Source organism: Mus caroli, unplaced genomic scaffold (genome assembly GCF_978045245.1).
Source record: "Mus caroli unplaced genomic scaffold, Mus_caroli_1 scaffold_1, whole genome shotgun sequence".
NCBI classification, from domain to species: domain Eukaryota; kingdom Metazoa; phylum Chordata; class Mammalia; order Rodentia; family Muridae; genus Mus; species Mus caroli.
The window spans coordinates 17,487,454-17,507,499 of NW_028227256.1; the positions used below are offsets into that span (position 1 = coordinate 17,487,454).

The 20,046-nt window shown below is 41.5% G+C and overlaps 1 protein-coding gene across 3 annotated transcripts in view; it reads right to left on the minus strand.

The window, feature by feature from the left end:
- The window catches only part of Pkhd1 (PKHD1 ciliary IPT domain containing fibrocystin/polyductin), a 544,477-nt gene extending 526,471 nt beyond the window's left edge, over nt 1–18,006 (minus strand). For all 3 annotated transcript variants that reach the window (XM_029477026.2, XM_021159032.3, XM_085835877.1), the window contains exons 1-5: nt 17,851–18,006; nt 15,214–15,351; nt 13,365–13,442; nt 12,566–12,707; nt 8,965–9,073 (exon numbers count right to left, since the gene is read on the minus strand). In XM_029477026.2, coding sequence (XP_029332886.1) covers nt 8,965–9,073; nt 12,566–12,707; nt 13,365–13,442; nt 15,214–15,268 — 384 coding nt within the window. In that variant the 5' untranslated portion in view covers nt 15,269–15,351; nt 17,851–18,006. The remainder of the gene's footprint in view (nt 1–8,964; nt 9,074–12,565; nt 12,708–13,364; nt 13,443–15,213; nt 15,352–17,850) is intronic.
- Between the last annotated feature and the right edge of the window lie 2,040 nt (nt 18,007–20,046).

The following is a 20,046-nucleotide window of genomic DNA, read 5'->3' on the forward strand; positions in this document are numbered from 1 at the left end:
ATAGGGCTGTTTAGATCATTAACCTGATCTTGATTCAACTTTGGTACCTAGTATCTGTCTAGGAACTTCTCCATTTCATCCAGGTTCTCCAGTTTTGTTGAGTATAGCCTTTGGTAGAAGAATCTGATGGTGTTTTGGATGTCTTCAGGATCTGTTGTTATGTCTCCTTTTTCATTTCTGATTTTGTTAATTAAGATGCTTTCCCTGTGCCCTCTAGTGAGTCTGGCTAAGGGTTTATCTATCTTGTTGATTTTCTCAAAGAACCAGCTCCTTGATTGGTTGATTCTTTGAATAGTTCTTCTTGTTTCCACTTGATTGATTTCGCCCCTGAGTTTGATTATTTCCTGCCGTCTACTCCTCTTGGGTGAATTTGCTTCCTTTTGTTCTAGTGCTTTTAGGTATGTTGTCAAGCTGCTAATGTGTGCTCTCTCTAGTTTCCTTTTGGAGGCACTCAGAGCTATGAGTTTTCCTCTTAGAAATGCTTTCATTGCGTCCCATAAGTTTGGGTATGTTGTCTCTTCATTTTCATTGAACTCTTAAAAAGTCCTTAATTTCTTTCTTTATTCCTTCCTTGACCAAGGTATCATTGAGAAGAGTGTTGTTCAGTTTCCACGTGAAGGTTGGCTTTCTATTATTTATTTTGTTATTGAAGATCAGCCTTAGTCCATGGTGATCTGATAGGATGCATGGGACAATTTCAATATTTTTGTATCTGTTGAGGCCTGTTTTGTGACCAATTATGTGGTCAGTTTTGGAGAAGGTTCCATGAGGTGCTGAGAAGAAGGTATATCCTTTTGTTTTAGGATAGAATGTTCTGTAGATATCTGCCAGATCCATTTGATTCATAATTTCTGTTAGTTTCACTGTGTCCCTGTTTAGTTTCTGTTTCCATGATCTGTCCATTGGTGAAAGTGGTGTGTTGAAGTCTCCCACTATTATTGTATGAGGTGCAATGTGTGCTTTGAGCTTTACTAAAGTTTCTTTAATGAATGTGGCTGCCTTTGTATTTGGAGCATAGATATTCAGGATTGATAGTTCCTCTTGGAGGATTTTACCTTTGATGAGTATGAAGTGTCCCTCCCTGTCTTTTTTAATGACTTTGGGTTGGAAGTCAATCTTATCAGATATTAGAATGGCTACTCCAGCTTGTTTCTTCATACCATTTGCTTGGAAAATTGTTTTCCAGCCTTTCATTCTGAGGTAGTGTCTATCTTTTTCTCTGAGATGAGTTTCCTGTAAGCAGCAAAATGTTGGGTCTTGTTTGTGTAGCCAGTTTGTTAGTCTATGTCTTTTTATCGGGGAGTTGAGTCCATTGATATTAAGAGATATTAAGGAAAAGGAATTGTTGTTTCCTGTTATTTTTGTTGTTAAAGTTGGCATTCTGTTCTTGTGGCTGTCTTCTTTTAGGTTTGTTGAGGGATTACCTTCTTGTTGTTTCTAGGGCGTGGTTCCTGTCCTTGTATTGGTTTTTTTCTGTTATTATCCTTTGAAGGGCTGGATTCGTGGAGAGATAATGTGTGAATTTGGTTTTGTCCTGGAATACTTTGGTTTCTCCATCTATGTTAATTGAGAGTTTGGCTGGGTATAGTAGCCTGGGCTGGAATTTGTGTTCTTTTAGTGTCTGTATAACATCCGTCCAGGATCTTCTGGCTTTCATAGTCTCTGGTGAGAAATCTGGTGTAATTCTGATAGGCTTGCCTTTATATGTTACTTGGCCTTTTTCTCTTACTGCTTTTAGTATTCTATCTTTATTTAGAGCATTTGTTGTTCTGATTATTATGTGTCGGGAGGTATTTCTTTTCTGGTCCAGTCTATTTGGAGTTCTGTAGGCTTCTTGTATGTTCATGGGCATCTTTTTCTTTAGATTTGGGAAGTTTTCTTCTATAATTTTGTTGAAGATGTTTGCTGGTCCTTTGAGTTGAAAATCTTCATTCTCATCCACTCCTATTATCCGGAGGTTTGGTCTTCTCATTGTGTACTGTATTTCTTGGATGTTTTGAGTTAGGATCTTTTTGCATTTTACATTTTCCTTGATTGTTGTGCCGATGTTCTCTATGGAATCTTCTGCACCTGAGATTCTCTCTTCCATCTCTTGTATTCTGTTGCTGATGCTCGTATCTATGGTTCCAGATTTCTTTCCTAGGGTTTCTATCTCCAGTGTTGCCTCATTTTGGGTTTTCTTTATTGTGTCTACTTCCCTTTTTAGGTCTAGTATGGTTTTGTTCATTTCCATCATCTGTTTGGATGTGTTTTCCTGTTTTTCATTGAGGACTTCTACCTGTTTGATTATGTTATCCTGTTTTTCTTTAAGCATTTGTAACTCTTTAGCAGTGTTCTCCTGCAATTCTTTAAGGGATTTTTGTGCTTCCTCTTTACTGTCTTCTACCTGTTTACCAGTGTTCCTTTGTATTTCTTTAAGTGTGTTATTAAAGTCCTTCTTGAAGTCCTCTACCATCATCATGAGATATGCTTTTAGATCCGTGTCTAGCTTTTCCGGTGTGTTGGGGTGCCCTGGACTGGGCGAAGTGGGAGTGCTGGGTTCTGATGATGGTGAGTGGTCTTGGTTTCTGTTAGTAAGATTATTACGTTTACCTTTCCCCATCTGGTAATCTCTGGGGTTAGTTGTTGTCGTTGTCACTGTTTAAAGATTGGAGCAGAAGCTGTGTTCCACTCACCAGCAGTCTCAAAATCCTGTGGAGGGGGTCGTGGGTAGCTGGCGGGTGTCAGCCGACCCTGTGCTCTAGCTACCCCGGTGCTGGTCCAGCCGGAAGAGGCCTGTGGCCCTACTCAGGCCGGTTTTCTGCTTCCCTAACTAATGCAGTCTCAGGTCCCGCATGATTGGACTGGAGCAGAAGCTGTGTTCCACTCACCAGCAGTCTCAAAATCCTGTGGCGGGGGTCGTGGGTAGCTGGCGGGTGTCAGCCGACCCTGCGCTCTAGCTATCCCGGTGCTGATCCGGCCGGAAGAGCAGCAGCCTTATTTATAATAGTCAGAAGCTGAAAATAACCCAGATTTCCCTCAACACAGGAATGGATACAGAAAATGTGGTACATGTACACAATGGAGTACTACTCAGCTATTAAAAACAATGAATTTATGAACTTCCTAGGCAAATGGATGGATCTGGAGGATATCATTCTGAATGAGGTAACCCAATCACAAAAGAAGTCACTTGATATGCACTCACTGATAAGTGGATATTATCCCAGAAACTTAGAATACCCAAGATACAATTTGCAAAACACATGAAACTCAAGCTGAACGAGGACCAAAGTATGGATACTTTGCCCCTTTTTAGAATTGAGAACAAAACACCCATCGAAGGAGTTATAGAGACAAAGTTTGGTGCTGGGATGAACAGATGGACCATACAGAGACTGCTGCAACCTGGGATCCATCCCATACTCAGCCACCAAACACAGACACCATTGCATATACTAGCAAGATTTTGCTGAAAGGACCCTGATATAGCTGTCTCTTGTGAGGCTATGCCAGTGTCTGGCAAATATAGAAGTGGAGGCTCACAGTCATCTATTGGATGGAGCACAGGGCCCCAAATGGAGGAGCTAGAGAAAGTACCCAAGGAGCTGAAGGGGTCTGCAACCCTATAGGTGGAACAACAATATGAACTAACGAGTACCCCCAGAGCTCGTGTCTCTAGCTGCATATGTAGCAGAAGATGGCCTAGTCGGCCATCATTGGGAAGAGAGGCCCCTTGGTCTTGAAAACTTTATATGCCTCAGTACAGGGGAACACCAGGGCCAAGAAGTGGGAGTGGATGGATAGGGGAGCATGGTGGGGGGAGGGTATAGGGGACTTTTGGGATAGCATTTGAAATGTAAATGAAGAAAATACCTAACAAAAATTGAAATAAGGGAAAAAAAGGTCCACCATAAATCAGAGTAAAATAATAGTAATTTCAAAAAATGGCTCTGGAACATTATGAATCATGTAAACACAGATCTTGAAAAATGATAATTCTCTTTAAATATTAAGAGTTTGACCTTTAATAATTTCATTTTAAAAACTGTTAGCAAAATAAGATGCACAGATACTACAAAAAAAATTGTCTTAGTCAGGGTTTCTATTCCTGCACAAACATCATGACCAAGAAGCAAGTTGGGGAGGAAAGGGTTTATTCGGCTTACACTTCCATACTGCTATTCATCACCAAAGGATGCAGGACTGGAACTCAAGCAGGTCAGGAAGCAGGAGCTGATGCAGAGGCCATGGAGGGATATTCCTTACTGGCTTGCTTCCCCTGGCTTGCTCAGCCTGCTCTCTCATAGAACCAAGACTACCAGCCCAGAGATGGTCCCACCCACAAGGGGCCCTCCCATCCTTGATCACTAATTGAGAAAATGCCTTACAGCTGGATCTCTTGGAGGCATTTCCCCAACTGACACTCCTTTCTCTGTGATAACTTCAGCCTGTGTCAAGTTGACACACAAAACCAGCCAGTACAATGATGGAAGGATTATAGTTTAAATTTTTGTCAACTTGCAACTGTATAAAATAAGAAGTTGGATATACATGAGTACAGTTGGAAAAAAAAAAAAAACAGAAGGTGACTACTTTGTGAGAAAACGTTCCAGAAAATGGGAAGAAATACTGTTTTTCCAGAAGGAGGTCATGGCTATGACCATGGCTCAGTAAGTAAAGCACTTGCCATGCAAGCATGAGGACGTGGGTTATTTTAATCCCCACAACCCATATAAAATCAGATATATGTGTTGTCATCCCAGTGTTCCTACAATGAAATGGAAAATGTAGATGTGAGAATCTCTGAAAGTTCCTGGACAAACAACAAAGAGACCCTGACTCAAACAAGATAGAAGTGAAAGATGGAGAGAAACATAATACTCTCCTTATGTTCACACACACACACACACACACACACAGTGGACACCATTGATGGCCAAAGAGGGAACATGCTGAATCCTACTTACAGAACCAGAAAACAACCTACTACGGCCCTTCTTTTTTTTTTTTAATCCCCCTCCTGATTTGCCCTCCCACAGTTCTTCATTCCATTCCTCCTCCTGTCTCCAAGAGCATGTCCCAACCCCTCTCACACACCACCCCACCCCACCATATCTCCCCACTTCCTGGGATCTCAAGTCTCTCAAGGGTTAAGTGCATCTTCTCTCACTGAGGCCAGATCAGGCAGTCCTCTGCTGCATGTGTGTCAGGGGCCTCATATCAGCTGGTGTACGCTGCCTGGTTGGTGGCTCAGGGTCTGAGAGATCTGGAGAGTCCAGGTCAGTTGAGACTGCTGCCCTCCTCCTCAGCTTCTTCCAGTATTTTCCTAATTCAACCACAGGGGTCCCTGACTTCAGTCCATTGATTGTGTGTACGTATTTGTGTCTGTCTCAATCAGCTGCTTGTTTGGCCTCTCACAGGGCAGCACTGTGGCCTTCTTAAAACACAACACAAGTTAGCTTCAGGCTTCACAAAGAAGAAACATTGCCTACTGCCAGTGCACTTGCTTTCCTCTGTCGAGCCTGAAATGTTGGAGACATTTGAATTCTTGTCTATACATCTAATAACCCATTCTTGGTTGACTAGTATCATGTTTGGCCCAAGAAGTGGCACTATTTGGAGATGTGGCCCTGTTGAAGTAGGTGTGGCCTTATTGGGGTAGGTGTGGCACTGTGGGTGTGAGCTTAAAGACCCCCATCCTAGCTGCCTGGAAGTCATTATTCTGCCTGCAGCTTCCAGATGAAGATGTAGAACTCTCAGCTCCTCCTGCACCATGTCTTCCAGGATGCTGCCATATCCCCACTTTGATGATAATAGACTGAACCTCTGAACCTGTGAGCCAGCCTCCAATTAAATGTTGTCCTTATAAGAGTTGGCTTGATCATAGTGTTTGTTCACAGCAGTAAAACTCTAACTAAGACAACTGGTATACTAATGAGAAGCAAAGAGAGAACAAGATGATTCAGAAAGCCCATCTCACTGACAAGCATCTCAGTTAGGCTAAGGGTAGAGTATTACTCCATTGGATAATCATATCAGACTATGTGAGGAAATGGAGATGCATACAAAATGGGCTGAACTGGCCAAGATTTGATCCAGGAGTTAATGTCTAACCCAGGAGAAAACTTAGTCACTTCTGGTCTCACTAGGTGCTTAGTCGGCTTTATCTCTAAACAATCTAGGATGTTGCTTCCCTTTTACAAAACAAACTACAGCAAACTGTTTAGTTTGAGCTACATCCAGCTCCCCAGGAGTTCAAATTCCCAGGGAGACTATTACCAGAAAATAACCATGGTTAATCAACAGCCCTAATCAGGCATTCAGAATGAATGGGCTGTTTAGCCAAGCTGATGGTGGCCTGTTGGGTTGTGGAGTTTAAGTATTGATGTACACAGCAGTACTGTCTGACATCAAGGCCATTTTCCTCATTCCCTCCAGGAAAGGGTTAGAAACTAGTTCACAGAAAATATGCACAGCTGGGGGGAGGGAGTCCAGATTCAACTACTATGGCTTCATAGATTAAGAGCAGGCTGTGATCTCCACAGAAGATAAAGATTAATGCAATTCCACACATGATACCAAACATTCAGTCCCAGCTCTGGCCTCCAACCCAATGACTATAATCTGCTTTTCATCTCCCACGGGGAGGCCCTTCCTACCAAAGTGACTTCCATTGGACTCTTAGAGACTTGGTTATTGCCCTCTCTCATACTCATTAAAAACTGAGGCAGATGGAGCAATCAACTTCAAAGCAAATAATGAAGCATACCTCTAGGTTTCCAACTTGAAATATAAGCTCTAGTGTGCCATCTGCCACTCTTAGAGAAGCTAGTGGGGATATATAGATTTATTTATTGCTTCACACACACACACACACACACACCTCAAAGAGTGCTGGGATATACTCAGGGTTAACCCATAATGAAAGTCTTCACTTGTGGGTGTTTTTTTTTTTTTTCAGAGTTCATATAACATAAAATGGTACTTTTTCTAAGAGAATCAGGCCTCTGGTCACCCATCAGGCTAGAGACAAAATAGTGAGAAATTAATGAGCTTCCAAAGCAGGGCTCCTACATGCTGGTCCTTGACCCCTGTGGGGTTAGCAATAGCAAGATGGGAAGGTAGGTGGGCCAGAGAGGGTGGCATAAAACAGCGGATTAGAATGTTAATGTCACAGCCGCCAGCTGCTTGATAAACCTTCTGTGAGTTCTTCAGACTTGTCAGTGCCCGCAGCAGGCTCTTTGGAGTGGGCTGGCAAGATGGAATTAATTTTTAATACCCATGGTTCCCTTAGTCCCAGTCACAGAGCAGAAAGGCCCGCTGCATTTTCTTTTACTCGAATGCCTCTCATTAACTGCATCCCCTGGTGATGGTTCATCAACTCACTAAGTTAGTGGAGCCATTCATGGACTTGTTTCCTTTAATGTGCAATTGCAGAAAGTGGGCCCCCCAACCTCTGTCCTCACTGATTTTTATACTAAGTTGGAAACTTACACCCTGGGGTGAAGGGAGCTTGGTGAGTCAGGGATGCTCAGACATTTTCTATCTATGATGATCCCCGAGCCAGAGTAGAGCTGTGATATGGCTCTTAACAAGAAAGAATTTGTCGCTTCCTTCTGCTACCTACATACAGAAACAAAATTTCAGGCAATGATATTCTTTTGGGCTGAAGGTCAAATTGTTACTTGTGATTAGATGACAAATTACCAATTTCAAAAAGTCGGTGCCTATATAATGGTATTCGAGTTGAGGTTAGGGTGGTCCTGTCTTAATTCTAAAACAGCCCTAGTTAATGAGACAGCTCTATGCTCTATAGTTCTCAGAGGTCTTTTCTACCAAGATCATGGCTGGAGCACCATGCTTCATGAGAGCTTGGTTGAAAGGATTTCTCTTTTACAGTTCATTTTACTCTAAAACTAAATGAATCTTAGGCTGAACCAAACATAAAAGTAAGCCTAGTCTAAGTGTTAAGGGTCTAAATGAAATAAGACCAGACATTGGCCTCAAGGAAACTGTTTTCAGTCTTGCCATCTTTCCTTCTTGATCCATCTGATCAAGGAGATTTCCAGGAGAATTCCAGTAACAAACATGCTTCCAGACAAGTGTCAGAAAGGGCAGCGAAAGGTGCTGTACTGGCTGGTTTTGTGTGTGTCAACTTGACACAAGCTGGAATTATCATAGAGAAAGAAGCCTCCCTTGAGGAAAGGCCTGCATGAGATCCAGTTGTAAGGCATTTTCTCAATTAGTGATCAAGGGTGGGAGGGCCCATTGTTAGTGGTGCCATCCCTGGGATGGTAGTCCTGGGTTCTATAAAGAAGCAAGCTGAGCAAGCCAGGGGAAGCAAGTCAGTAAGGAACATCCCTCCATGGCCTCTGCCTCAGCTCCTGCTTCCTGACCTGCTTGAGTTCCAGTCCTGACTTCTTTTGGTGATAAACAGCAAGTGAAAGTATAAGCTAAATAAATCCTTTCTCCCCAACTTCCTTCTCACTCTTGATGTTTCTGCAGGAATAGAAACCCTGAAGGTGCCATGAAGCAGGGAGATTGACTCCCACCTCTAGGACCTGGAATCTTTATGCCCCTTCAGTATCCAAACAATCAGAATCTGCTGAAAACATACCACTTTTCCATAAAAGCAATGTCTGTGGCTTCTCTATGAGCTTCAGGTTTCCTGCAGTCTTACAGACACATGAGGGTTCAAATCCTGACTCTGCCATTCATTGCCTGGATAATGTGGCAAGCGGTCTAGATGGCTTTGGGAGCATTGTCCTCTACACTATACATAAGGCACTTGTCTAAGCCTAATATACAAAGACCCAGTGTTTATCTTTCACAGGTAAGCCCATAGAGAAAGAAATCGCAACATTCTCTCCATATTTTTTCCTCCCTATTAAAGAAGACATGGGTTGACTCATAACTTGCCACTGATAAAACAGCATACTATCTGACCAGTTAAACACACATTCCTCTATCCTAAGAACCCACCTTGAAAGTACAGCTGTCTAGTGATCCAGGACATGGAGCACCTAGCACTTGCTCCCCAGAGCCTATTTCCAGGGAGTATGGCCCTGCATGTGCTTCTGATGGAAGAGACCTGGGGACAGAAAATGGAGATCTTTAGGAACAAAAAACCAAGAGTTCCCACTTTACCACTTCACACTCCCTGCCTGTATTTGTAATGTGGAGCTGAGTAAACATCTCTATAGCTCACCATTCACCACCCAGATCTGCTGCTTACTATAACTGCACTTTAAAGCTGAGTCCTCACCAAGAGAGACTGTACTGCTGCTACCACTACTACCACCTCCTCTTCTTTGTCATCTTCATCTTCATCGTCCTCTTCTTTGTCTTCATCTTCTCCTTCATCTTCTTCTAAGTCCTTTGAACTTAATTTAAAAGGCCCTACTTCTCATAATTAGGACTCATAGGACTTGAAAAGCATAAGACAAGCACTTCAACTAAGAAATTGTGAATACACTCAACGACCTTAAGGAGGATATAAACAAATCTCTTAAGGAAGTCTATGAAAACACAAAGAGGCTGTGGGATGAAATAATGAAAACAGTTCAAGATGTGAAAATAAAAAAAGAATCACTAAGGAAAACCCAAACTGAAACAAACCTGGAAACAAAAAAGTTAAGAAGTCACAAAACGTCAGAGGTAAATCTCAGCTACAGAGTCCAAGACATGCAAAAGAGAACCTCAGGCACTGAAGGCAAGACAGAAAAAAATGGATACCTCAGTCAAACAGAAGGTCAAATCAAAAAAAAAAAAAAAAAAGAAAGAAAGAAAGAAAGAGAAAGGAGGAAAGAAAGAAAGAAAGAAAGAAAGAAAGAAAGAAAGAAAGAAAGAAAGAAAGAAAGAAAGAAAGGGGAAAAGGAAAACTTTGAAGCAAAGGAAGTCTGGGACATCATAAGAACACTAAATTTTATCTAATAAATATTTATTTATTAAACATAAGTATTGATTTATAAGTATATGTATATGTATAAATATATACATAAAATAAATTTTTAAAAATACTAAATAAGGCAGACAGTGGTGGTGCATGCCTTTAATCCCAGCACTTGGGAGGCAGAGGCAGGCAGATTTTGGAGTTCGAGGCCAGCCTGGTCTACAGAGTAAGTTCCACAACAGCCAAGGCTACACAGAGAAACCCTGTCTAAAAACAAATAAAAAAAAAAAGTAATAACAGTGGAAAGAGAAGAAACATAGATCAAAGACATAGAAAAATTTTAAACAAAATAAAACAAAACCAAACTAAAGAAGGATGAACACATCAAGGTACAAGAAACATACAGAACAAAAACAAGAATGAATAGACTGAACCAGAAAAGAAATGTCTAAATGTATTGAATAGAGAAAAGATATTAACAGCTACCAGGGGGAAAGACTTAGCGGCAGAAACATTGGAATAACACCTGACTTCCCAATGGAGACTGAAAGCCAGAGGGGCCTGCACATATGTTCAATAAACTCTTAGAGAGGACAGATGCCAGTCCAGACTACTATACCCAGCAAAACCACCAATCACAAAAGACAGAAGAGGAAAAACACAAAACAATAAAACAAAACTTTCAAGCCAGCCCTACAAGGTCATTAGAAGAAAACTTTTCATCTGAAGCGGTTAATTCCACCCAAGAAAACACAAAGAATAAGTAATCTCAGAACAATATTTCAAATGATGGGAAGAAACTTACAATATAACAACACAATAACAGGAATCAATAAATGCTGCTCACTGATAACTCTCGGTATGTATGGTCACAGACTAATCTACTGGATTAGAAAATAGAATTCACCTTTCTGCTGCATCCAAGAAATGTACCTTACCGTCAAAGATAGACATCACCTCAGAGTAAAAAGATGGAAGATGATAATCTAAGCAAATAGACTCGAGAAGCAAGAAGGTGTGGACACTGTAATATTTGACAAAGTAGTCTTCAAACCAAAGCTAGTTAAAAGAGATAGGAAAGAATAGTATACACCTATCAAAGGAAAAATTCACCAAGAGGATATTGTAACTCTAAATAATTATGCACTGAACACAATAGTGCCCATGTTCATAAAAGAAATACTACAACTGCTAAGATATCAGTGATACTGGAAGACTTCAATACCCTCCTTTCTCATGTTAGATTCCCTGACACACACACACACACACACCCCATATACATCCATCCTCCTTTTGATCAGGTTTAGTTCCTGACTGCACAGCACCACAAATATAAGAAAGGTGAAAATGTATGCATTGTTTCCCTTGTGACAAGTTAAATGATGATGCTTCCCATTTATTAATTGCTCATTTATCTCATGCTGAGATCTTTATCAGACTGAGCTTGGGGACCCCAATGGAAGAGTTAGGGCAAGAACTGAAGGAACTGAATGGGCTTACAACCCCATAGGAAGAACAACAATATCAATCAACCAGACCCCCCAGAGCACCAAAGGACTAAACTACCAACCAGGGAGTACACATGGAGGGATTCATGGCTCCAGCCGCATATGTAGCAGAGAATGGCCTTATCTGGCATCAATGGGAGGAGATGCCCTTGGTCCTGTTAAGGCTTAATGCCCCAGTAGAGTGGAATTCTATGGAAGAAAGGCAGGAGTAGGTGGGGGTGGGGGGGAGCACCCTCGTAGAGTCAGGTAGAGGGGGAGGGAATAGGGGGACTGTGGAGGGGAAACTAGGAAAGGGCATAACAGTTAAAATGTAAATAAATAAAATGACCAATAAAAATGTTTTAAAAGATTTTTTAAAAGAAAGTAAAGAAAGATTGTAAGAGCCAGACGTCTGGTCAGAGTCTGCTACGGGATTGTGCCTCCTAGTGATGTCAGACGCTACACCCATAAAGTTTCACCAAGCCTCACCAATGTGACTACCCAAATGTGAGCCAAAGAAAGACAATAAGCATGTCAAAGCAAATGGGGGAGAGCCCAGGAGACCTCAGCCCTACACAGAGAATTATAGGCACCTGAAGAAAGCTAAGAGTGGGAGAGACGGTCTTCCAGGAAAGAACACACCATCTCCTTATCCAGTGCCAAACCCTGAAAACGTGCGTACGTACAAGTAACATTATACAGCATGAGCAGGTTATATTTAGGGGTGTGTGTGTGTGTGTGTGTGTGTGTGTGTGTATGTGTGTAACATTAATGGGAAAGAGGAGCATAAATTTGAAAGAGAGCAAGGGAAGGTCTGCGAGAGTGTTCAGAGGGAGGAAAAGCAATGTGATTATATTATATTACGATCCCCAAAATGAAATTAAAGTAAAGCAGACAAAATTTAAAGTTCTACAGACGAAACGGCCATTGATGAGTGGTGGCTTTTGCTTGTGATACTGTTAATTTTTGCTTTCTTTCATTTGTCTTTTTTTGCCATAGCCAGACCTTTTTTTCTGTTTTCTCCTCCGAGAGAGATTAGAGGAAAAGAATTTTTTAAGCATATGAGTGTATCCACAGAGAATGTTTTTACAGTCACACCTGATAATTGTAGTCACTGCAGGAGTTGTCTAGCATTCCACCCAAAACTCCTAAGCAAAGCAAAGCCTGTTCGGCCTGCCAGGTTTTATACTTCGGGCAAGTGTACCTGGTCTGGCATGTCACCACAGGCAAATCCACGAAGACCGGAGAGACGTCACAGGGGATTCTCAAGGTAGGTATTGCCACACTCACCAGGTCTATCTGCAGCTGAGAGCCATTGTTGGGGTAAAGAATACTCCTATTCAAACCTAAACACAAAGAGAAATCTCAGGCTGAGAACACAGCGCAGGGCAATGCAAATATTGGCCACAAGAGGGCAATGTAAGATATTGCGTTTGCCTGAGGATAAAATTAATCCTCATTTCCAAAGGCAATTACAGTGTTTTACAAAAGTTCTATGAGCCTATAAATGTTTTCTCTCTGTCTCTCTCTGTCTCTCTGTCTCTGTCTCTGTCTCTGTCTTTCTCTCTCTCTCTCTCTCTCTCTCTCTCTCTCTCTCTCTCTCTCTCTCTCTCTCTCTGTCTTCATGTCTGCCTACTCCCTAGAAAAGAGTGTTTCATCCCTCCAAGTTGATTTGTGCTATGGTGGAAACGGGCATGGTAAGGCATGGTTTACATAACAGAATCACTTGTAAGGGCAACCGCCAAGAGGGAGTAGTATTTCTGTGCTGTCCACTTCCATGTCACTTCGTCTTCCCAAGCATCCCACCGTGAGGATGTTGATGCTACAGTGGCCTCTGCTGTGACACTGACTACTTAGCATCTGCAAAGACAGAGTTGGGTCTCTGTTCATCCCGCTCAGTCCCTTCTTTGAGCTGTTCTTAAACAAAGAAGCGAGAATTTATAATTCTTTGGATTTTTACATCAATAAATTCAACACCCAAATTCAGAAAAGCCCAAACCTACCGTCAAATACAACTGTGATCCATGTTCCTCCTGCAAGGCTACCTTCTGCGGGTTCAATCTGGAAACTCGAGTAAGGCTCTATCAATAAGAGAACACGTTGGTTGTGAAGGTGATGTACAATATAGTAGCACATCCAATACTTTAAAGCAGACTTTAGGGTGTACATACAATCCAGAGGGCAGATGAAGCACGGATCAGTGGGCCCTATGACCAGAGTTTCTGGTTCAAAGTGTCCACTTCTATTCAGGCATTATTGGTCCAGAGAATTTACCTTCAGAGTCCTACTTTAAGAAAAATGGATGGCTCTCATTTTACCAATCCAGAATCCCAATGTTCATCAGGAAAGTCCTGAATTTCTGCTTCCCTTAGAAATAATCTCAAAGATAAGCTTGAACATACAATGCCTCTCTTCTCTTTTACACTCTTTATTCAGACGACCACATTGAAATGTAAAGGTTACGACTTATATTATATATTCCTACTTCTTGGGAAGAGGAAAAACTTTTTTTCCTCCAGTACAGGGGAACACCAGGGCCAAGAAGTGGGAGTGGGTGGGTAGGGGAGCAGGGTGGGGGAGGGTATAGGGGACTTTCGGGATAGCATTTGAAATGTAAATGAAGAAAATATCTAATAAAAACTTTTTTTTAAATTTATTTTATGTGAGTATGCTGTTGCACTCTTCAGACACACCAGAAGAGGGCATCAGACCCCATTAGATGGTGGTGAGCTACCATGGGGTTGCTGAGAATTGAACTCAGGACCTCTGGAAGAGCACTCAGCGCTCTTAACCACTGAGCCACCTCTCCAGCCCGAGGAAAAACTTAAGATATGCCTGATTCCTTTCTTCTTCTTCTTCTTGTCCTCGAGTTTTCTGCTTTGTGCTCTTCCGAGTACATAATCAGAACCACTCCCCAGATGCATCCAAGGCAATCATGATTTTTGCTTTGAATGATCATAGACAGACTAAAGTGAGAGTGCTGTAGAACTTCCTTTAGGAGACAAAGCGAGTAGGAACTTTAAATACTGGGTTACATTGGGTTAATAACATCTTGAAGATATTCCCAGATATGTCTTGGTCAAGGCAAAGCCACTCCCAGGAGGCTAGCAAAAATTACTCAGTACCTCCATATGATAATAAACAAATAAAGTGTTATGTGTTATCTGTAGAAACCTGCTTCATTTCCATGTCAAGAAATTCCAAGGGTAAACCAGGCATTGCCTGTGAACTAGCCCAGGGCATTATGTATAGAAACCATGTAGGTAGCTCACTACACACCTAAGACTGATGGAAACCCATTCACATCAACATGTCAGCCACATCATACCGTCCTCAGACCCCAGAGATGATTACATACTTTCATTCGAAAAAGACAAAAAGTATCATAAGAAAATACAGATTACTAAACTCGGAGAAGCCCGAAGCATGATTAGAGGAAAAGTGTAATTGTAATACAAGCAGCCATTAGTCACCAAGACACAATCCCTTAGGAAAGATAGAACAATGAAATCTAGTAAGAATTATATCTACTAGCCCCAAAACAAAGATTATAGAAAAAGTTATTAAAATTTTTGAAATATTTGAATTGTAACAGTAACCCCTACTGGCCATTAAAAGTTGACATATCTATTTATAACAATTTAGCAGGAAAACCAATTATTATTTTAGATCAGAGAGCAGATACTTCAATACTTCTTTCTAAAATGATGGCTTCACTCACATTTTAAGTGAGCAAGTAAAACTTGCATATGTCTACAGTATAAAAGCAAGATAATATTTCCTTTACTAATAATAGTTGTCAAGGTAACCTAGTGGTCTGATCTGCACTCTGTTCATACACTTTATACTTACTTGCTAACAGTAGTACTTCCATACTCAGCAGAGAGACCAGCCAGGCAAGCATCATGTCCAGTTAGTTCAGCTCTATTGAGATTCCTCAGATATTAGAAGCATTTTTTAGGGTTGATTAGCGCCATGTAGTTTTTGTGCCTTATAAAACATAAAGTAGAAAAAATTCTGCTTTGCCTGTGTACTATCAATGAGTTATGTTGAGACAGAAAATTAAAGAGATTATTTAAATGTAGTGCTAGCCCAACAAGTATGGCTCTAACTCACTGAAAAAGACTCCCTACCCCCTACCCCACCCTCACCCCTATCCTCCAACGCACACACACACACACACACACACACACACACACACACGGCACATGGAGGCCATTACAGAAAGCCACAAATGGTGAAAATGTAGAGAAGAGCTGCCTCAGGGTGCCCAGTCCAAATAGATACATCTACAACAAAACCCCTACCCATAAGTCTCTGAGAACATAAAGAAAGAGGGGGCAGAAAGATTATAAGGGCCAGAGGACCAGGAAGTCTGCTACAATATAGCATCATCTAGATATGACAGGAAAGCCACACCTATGAAATCTCTTCAAAAAGCCCTGGCCAATGACAACAAGCTGACATGCCAGCATGGATAAGGGAAAGTACATGGGGACCCTCTCCTGGATGAAAAGCTACTGGCAATTAAAAACAGATGACCTCATCATATTGTATTTACATATTTATCCACATATATATGTAACAATAATAATTAATAAGAAGCTGTGTGGGAGGGACTGGGCTGGAAAGAGTAAGGGAAAAGGAAAGATTTAATTACATTTAAAACAATTAAACAAATATATAATTAAATGATGTAATACTATCTCCTCTAGAGGCACCTACTATCTTCCTAGGCGCAGAAGAGAATCAGCATACAAGAAACATTATAGAAAACCACAGCTCACTCATCTTGTCTCAATAGCTATTTAATGCATGTTTAAACCAATTTACCATTGTGCAAAAAAGGTAATCTTAAGAATAACTTTTAGTTATCTGGGCACTGGTAACCAGCCAGGGTTCCATGTTGCTTTCTCATACCCCAGCTTCCCTTCCTATGATGGTCAGATTTGAATCCTACATGATAGACACATTGTATTTCTTATTAGCAATTAAGCAAGGCTTCCATTTGCCGATCTCTATCTCAGCCATTAATCTCCCATGACTTTATCAGCTACTGGCCTTGTTCTCCAGTAAATTTTTCCTCAGTAGTCTCTCTCAAATTTCCAGTTCACATCCTAGGAGCCGAAGCCAGATACTATCTGTGTGCTGTCATGCCGGCCTTGCCTCTAGAGATCACTCTGAATCAGTCCAGAGACCAGTTATCCATTTCCATACAGGTCATGATATAAGGGCCTGATATAGTATTCAAAGACTTAATTCTTTGATATATTTTTAAATACCACATATCTGATTTTACAGCTCTAGAATAAATGGCTTTTTCTCCATGCTGAAGAAAACAGAATTCACATAGCCTGGCCCTATGAAGGCTGAGAGTTCCTCTCTAACACCAACCAGAAGTGATTAGACAAATATTCCTAAAACTCTAGCTCTGAAGGTCTCTGAAAGCTTGAAAACCGTAATGAATAAGCCCATGTCATTACATATACATTAATGTAAATTTCTACAAAAAACGCTCAATGTGGTAGCAGTTACAACCGTTTCAGAACGCCCCAGTAGTTTCAGGACAAGAATGTCTAGCAATGTCTGCCTGCCCAATTGTAGTGAATTTATCATACAGGTGTGTCCTGTTTAAGCTGGCCCAAAAGAGATAATAACTTCTATTGAGTTCAGGACTGGGAAGGTTTATTACACACCCAATAGATGCTGAACATTGTACTGGAAGGCAGGAAAATAAAAAGTCCTTCTGTCTGTCCTTAGTCCCCAGCAAAGAGGAGGCGTGGAGGCTTTTGAGATTTGAAAGGAGTGTTGGTGTTACCAGGTGTCCTTCTGCCTTGCAAAATTTCCTACACCCTTCGGTCTATTTGTAATTGAATTCAATTTACAAACATCCAGCGTTCAAAAGCGCATGTCCTACAAAAGCACAACGGAGAGAGGATTCCATACCTAGCCCAAAGGCACGGTCCAGCTTGCATGTTCTGCCAGGCATGCAGGCCAATCTGGGCATACTATTTTATAATATTTCATCTTAATGTCCGGCCCCATGCTTAGAACAAGCATAATAACAGCCCACTTAGAACAACAGAAATAAGCACCCCACAATGAGCTCCAATAAACTTGAAGTTCAGAAATACCTATTTTTTTTCTCCAAAACAAAACAGTTATCTCAACCATAAATGTCTCTTTGCTGGGTGGGGATTCATTCAAGTCTACTCATCGTTCCTGGTGATAAACTCAGTGTCCAGTTTCTTTTAAGGAGAATGTTTCAGCCACAGAGACGTGCACTGTGCATTGAGTTTAGTCCTCTTCCTGGCTGCTTTCTCTTTCTTCTGCCCCTCCCGCATCCCTCTTCTCTCAGCATCCCCTCCTCTGGGAGCCTAAAAGACAAGTTTCCATGCTTCCCTCCCACTCCCACTTCCTTTTGCTTACTGCAATGACAGTGGGAGATGCAGCGCTAGAAAAGGAAGTCTTTTCTGAATCAAACAGTACCTGATGCTGTGTCAGCCTTGTGCCTCACATGAGAGAAACCGTTCCCTTTTAAATGAAGCCGCGTTATTCGGTGGCAGGCCAGCCTGCAGCTAGCTAGCTAGCTAAGATGCAGGTAGCTCACTTCCTGTTGGACTGGAACTCACCTAACTCGCTTGTGTCCTGGCTAAACATGCACCAGAGTGAAAATTCACAAATGACCACAGAGCAAGTTTAATAATTAACGCGAGCCACTTAGAGACCCAAAGAAAAGGCTGCTTACATTTTTCTCCACTTACTGCATGTGTCTCAGACAAGAATTTAAAAAAAAAAAAAAAACAAAAACAAAAACAAAAAAAAAAACCAGTCTGGCCAGTGTGGCCAGTGGGCACTCAGTAACTGAAAGGAGGTGCCAGAAAGACAGCCAGTGAGCAGAGAGCCCAGCAGGAACTTACATGCTCCATGAATGCTCTCTGCCTGATCCTGGGCCCTATGCTATGAGCTTTCAGTGGTGGTCCACTATACTTGATGTCTTATTGGTTTCAAAATTACGGCACAGCCTGGGGTTCAAAGGTCACCAGAGTAGACCATTTCCTTCATGGAATACTGTTGCTGTCTTGTGCTTGCTTTTTCTGCAGGTTCAGATATATTTCCTTTGTGTGCATCTTCAGGCCAAGGCTACTAACAGCTCACACTATTGCTAGCTTGCAAGTTTTTAATACCACCCCTTTATGCCTTTTCTAAATCTTGGATGCCCTTCTAGAATTAATCCCTTTAATAATTTTTTATCTCAAATATGCCTTCTATTTCCTATTAGGACTCTAGGGTTATATATACTCTAAGAGATAACTAAGTTCCCGTATTGGCAATATACAGTTTAGTCATCAAAACTCGAGTATACCTTCCTAAATGATTCAGCATGGTTGAGCTGCTCAATAGTGTCTGACTTATATAAGCTATTCCCAGAACTATGTGTACATCACTTAGGGGAAAAATACTATGTTTATTCTTCTATAAACCCAAATAGATTGCACTGTGCTTTCTATAAAGTAGGCTCATCCATTAAGTGGATTATATTAGGGATATATTTGAAGAAAACCTCTTTGAAGTAGACCTAGGCAATGAAAGCAAAATATTGAAACTGAGAATGCCTGAGGCCACTTTTGGTTTGGACTTTTCCCCTTCCCTTACTTTGAAAAAAAATTATATTGTCTACAACTTATATCCATATTTCTGAAAGAAAGAGGGCAGATCATCAGGTGGACAGGACAGCAGCATGACTTTCCACTGAAGAACTTCATTAGGCGATTAGAGCAAGCTTTTGTCTTCCAGGGTCAAGTCTTGAGATGCTTCACCTCACATTGCACTGTCAGAACCTCGCTGGAGAAAAAGCCCCCTTTTTCCTCTCTGGGATTCCTCTCTTGTCTTGCTTGCTTTTCTTCAGCCCTCTTCTCTTCATGAAGACACAAAGTAAAAGAAAGCATATCCCTCTGGGTGTGATTTCCCATCATCATACCCAGAATCATACATCATACATCAGAATCATGGCTCAGATTTTGAGGCAACTTGACTCCACCCAGGGCCTAAACTAAGGGTAAAACATTAATGTCGGACTTTCATTAACAGACTTCTTTCCTGCCAAGGACCATACAGAGGGAATGACAAATGGCTTTGGAACTCATGGAATGCAGCCCACTGGCTAGCACAGACACACGGGTGAGCCACAGTTGAGGCATGACCCCTGAGGACCACATGTCCTAAGGACTTCACACTGCTATGGAGTTCTGCTCTGCTTGCTGCCCTCACACCCCTCTTAATCTGAGAATTGTATGAAAACTCTGAGGGGGCTTCCAGCCTCTAACTGGGCAGTATCTCTGACATTCACAGTAATAGTGCTTGATCTCTTTCAGTCATTGCTGCTGGAGCAGATTAATGATTCAATCAGCACCCTAGAGAAGAACTCAGAGATATAGATCATCAGCAATGACCACCACCCTTAGAAAGCATTTGGAAAAATAAACTTGTTAGTGAAGCTAGGTTATGATGTTTTGCTACAGACTCTGATGTAAAAAATCTTAGGGAACAATTTGAAGTTCAGAAAGGCACACTCTTATTAGTTAAGCGAGGGGCATTTATGGTCAGGGACCAAGAACAATGGCAGCACTGGTGGACGTGTCTCACTGAGGCTAGACTGCTGATGGTTGATTTCTTATACCCATT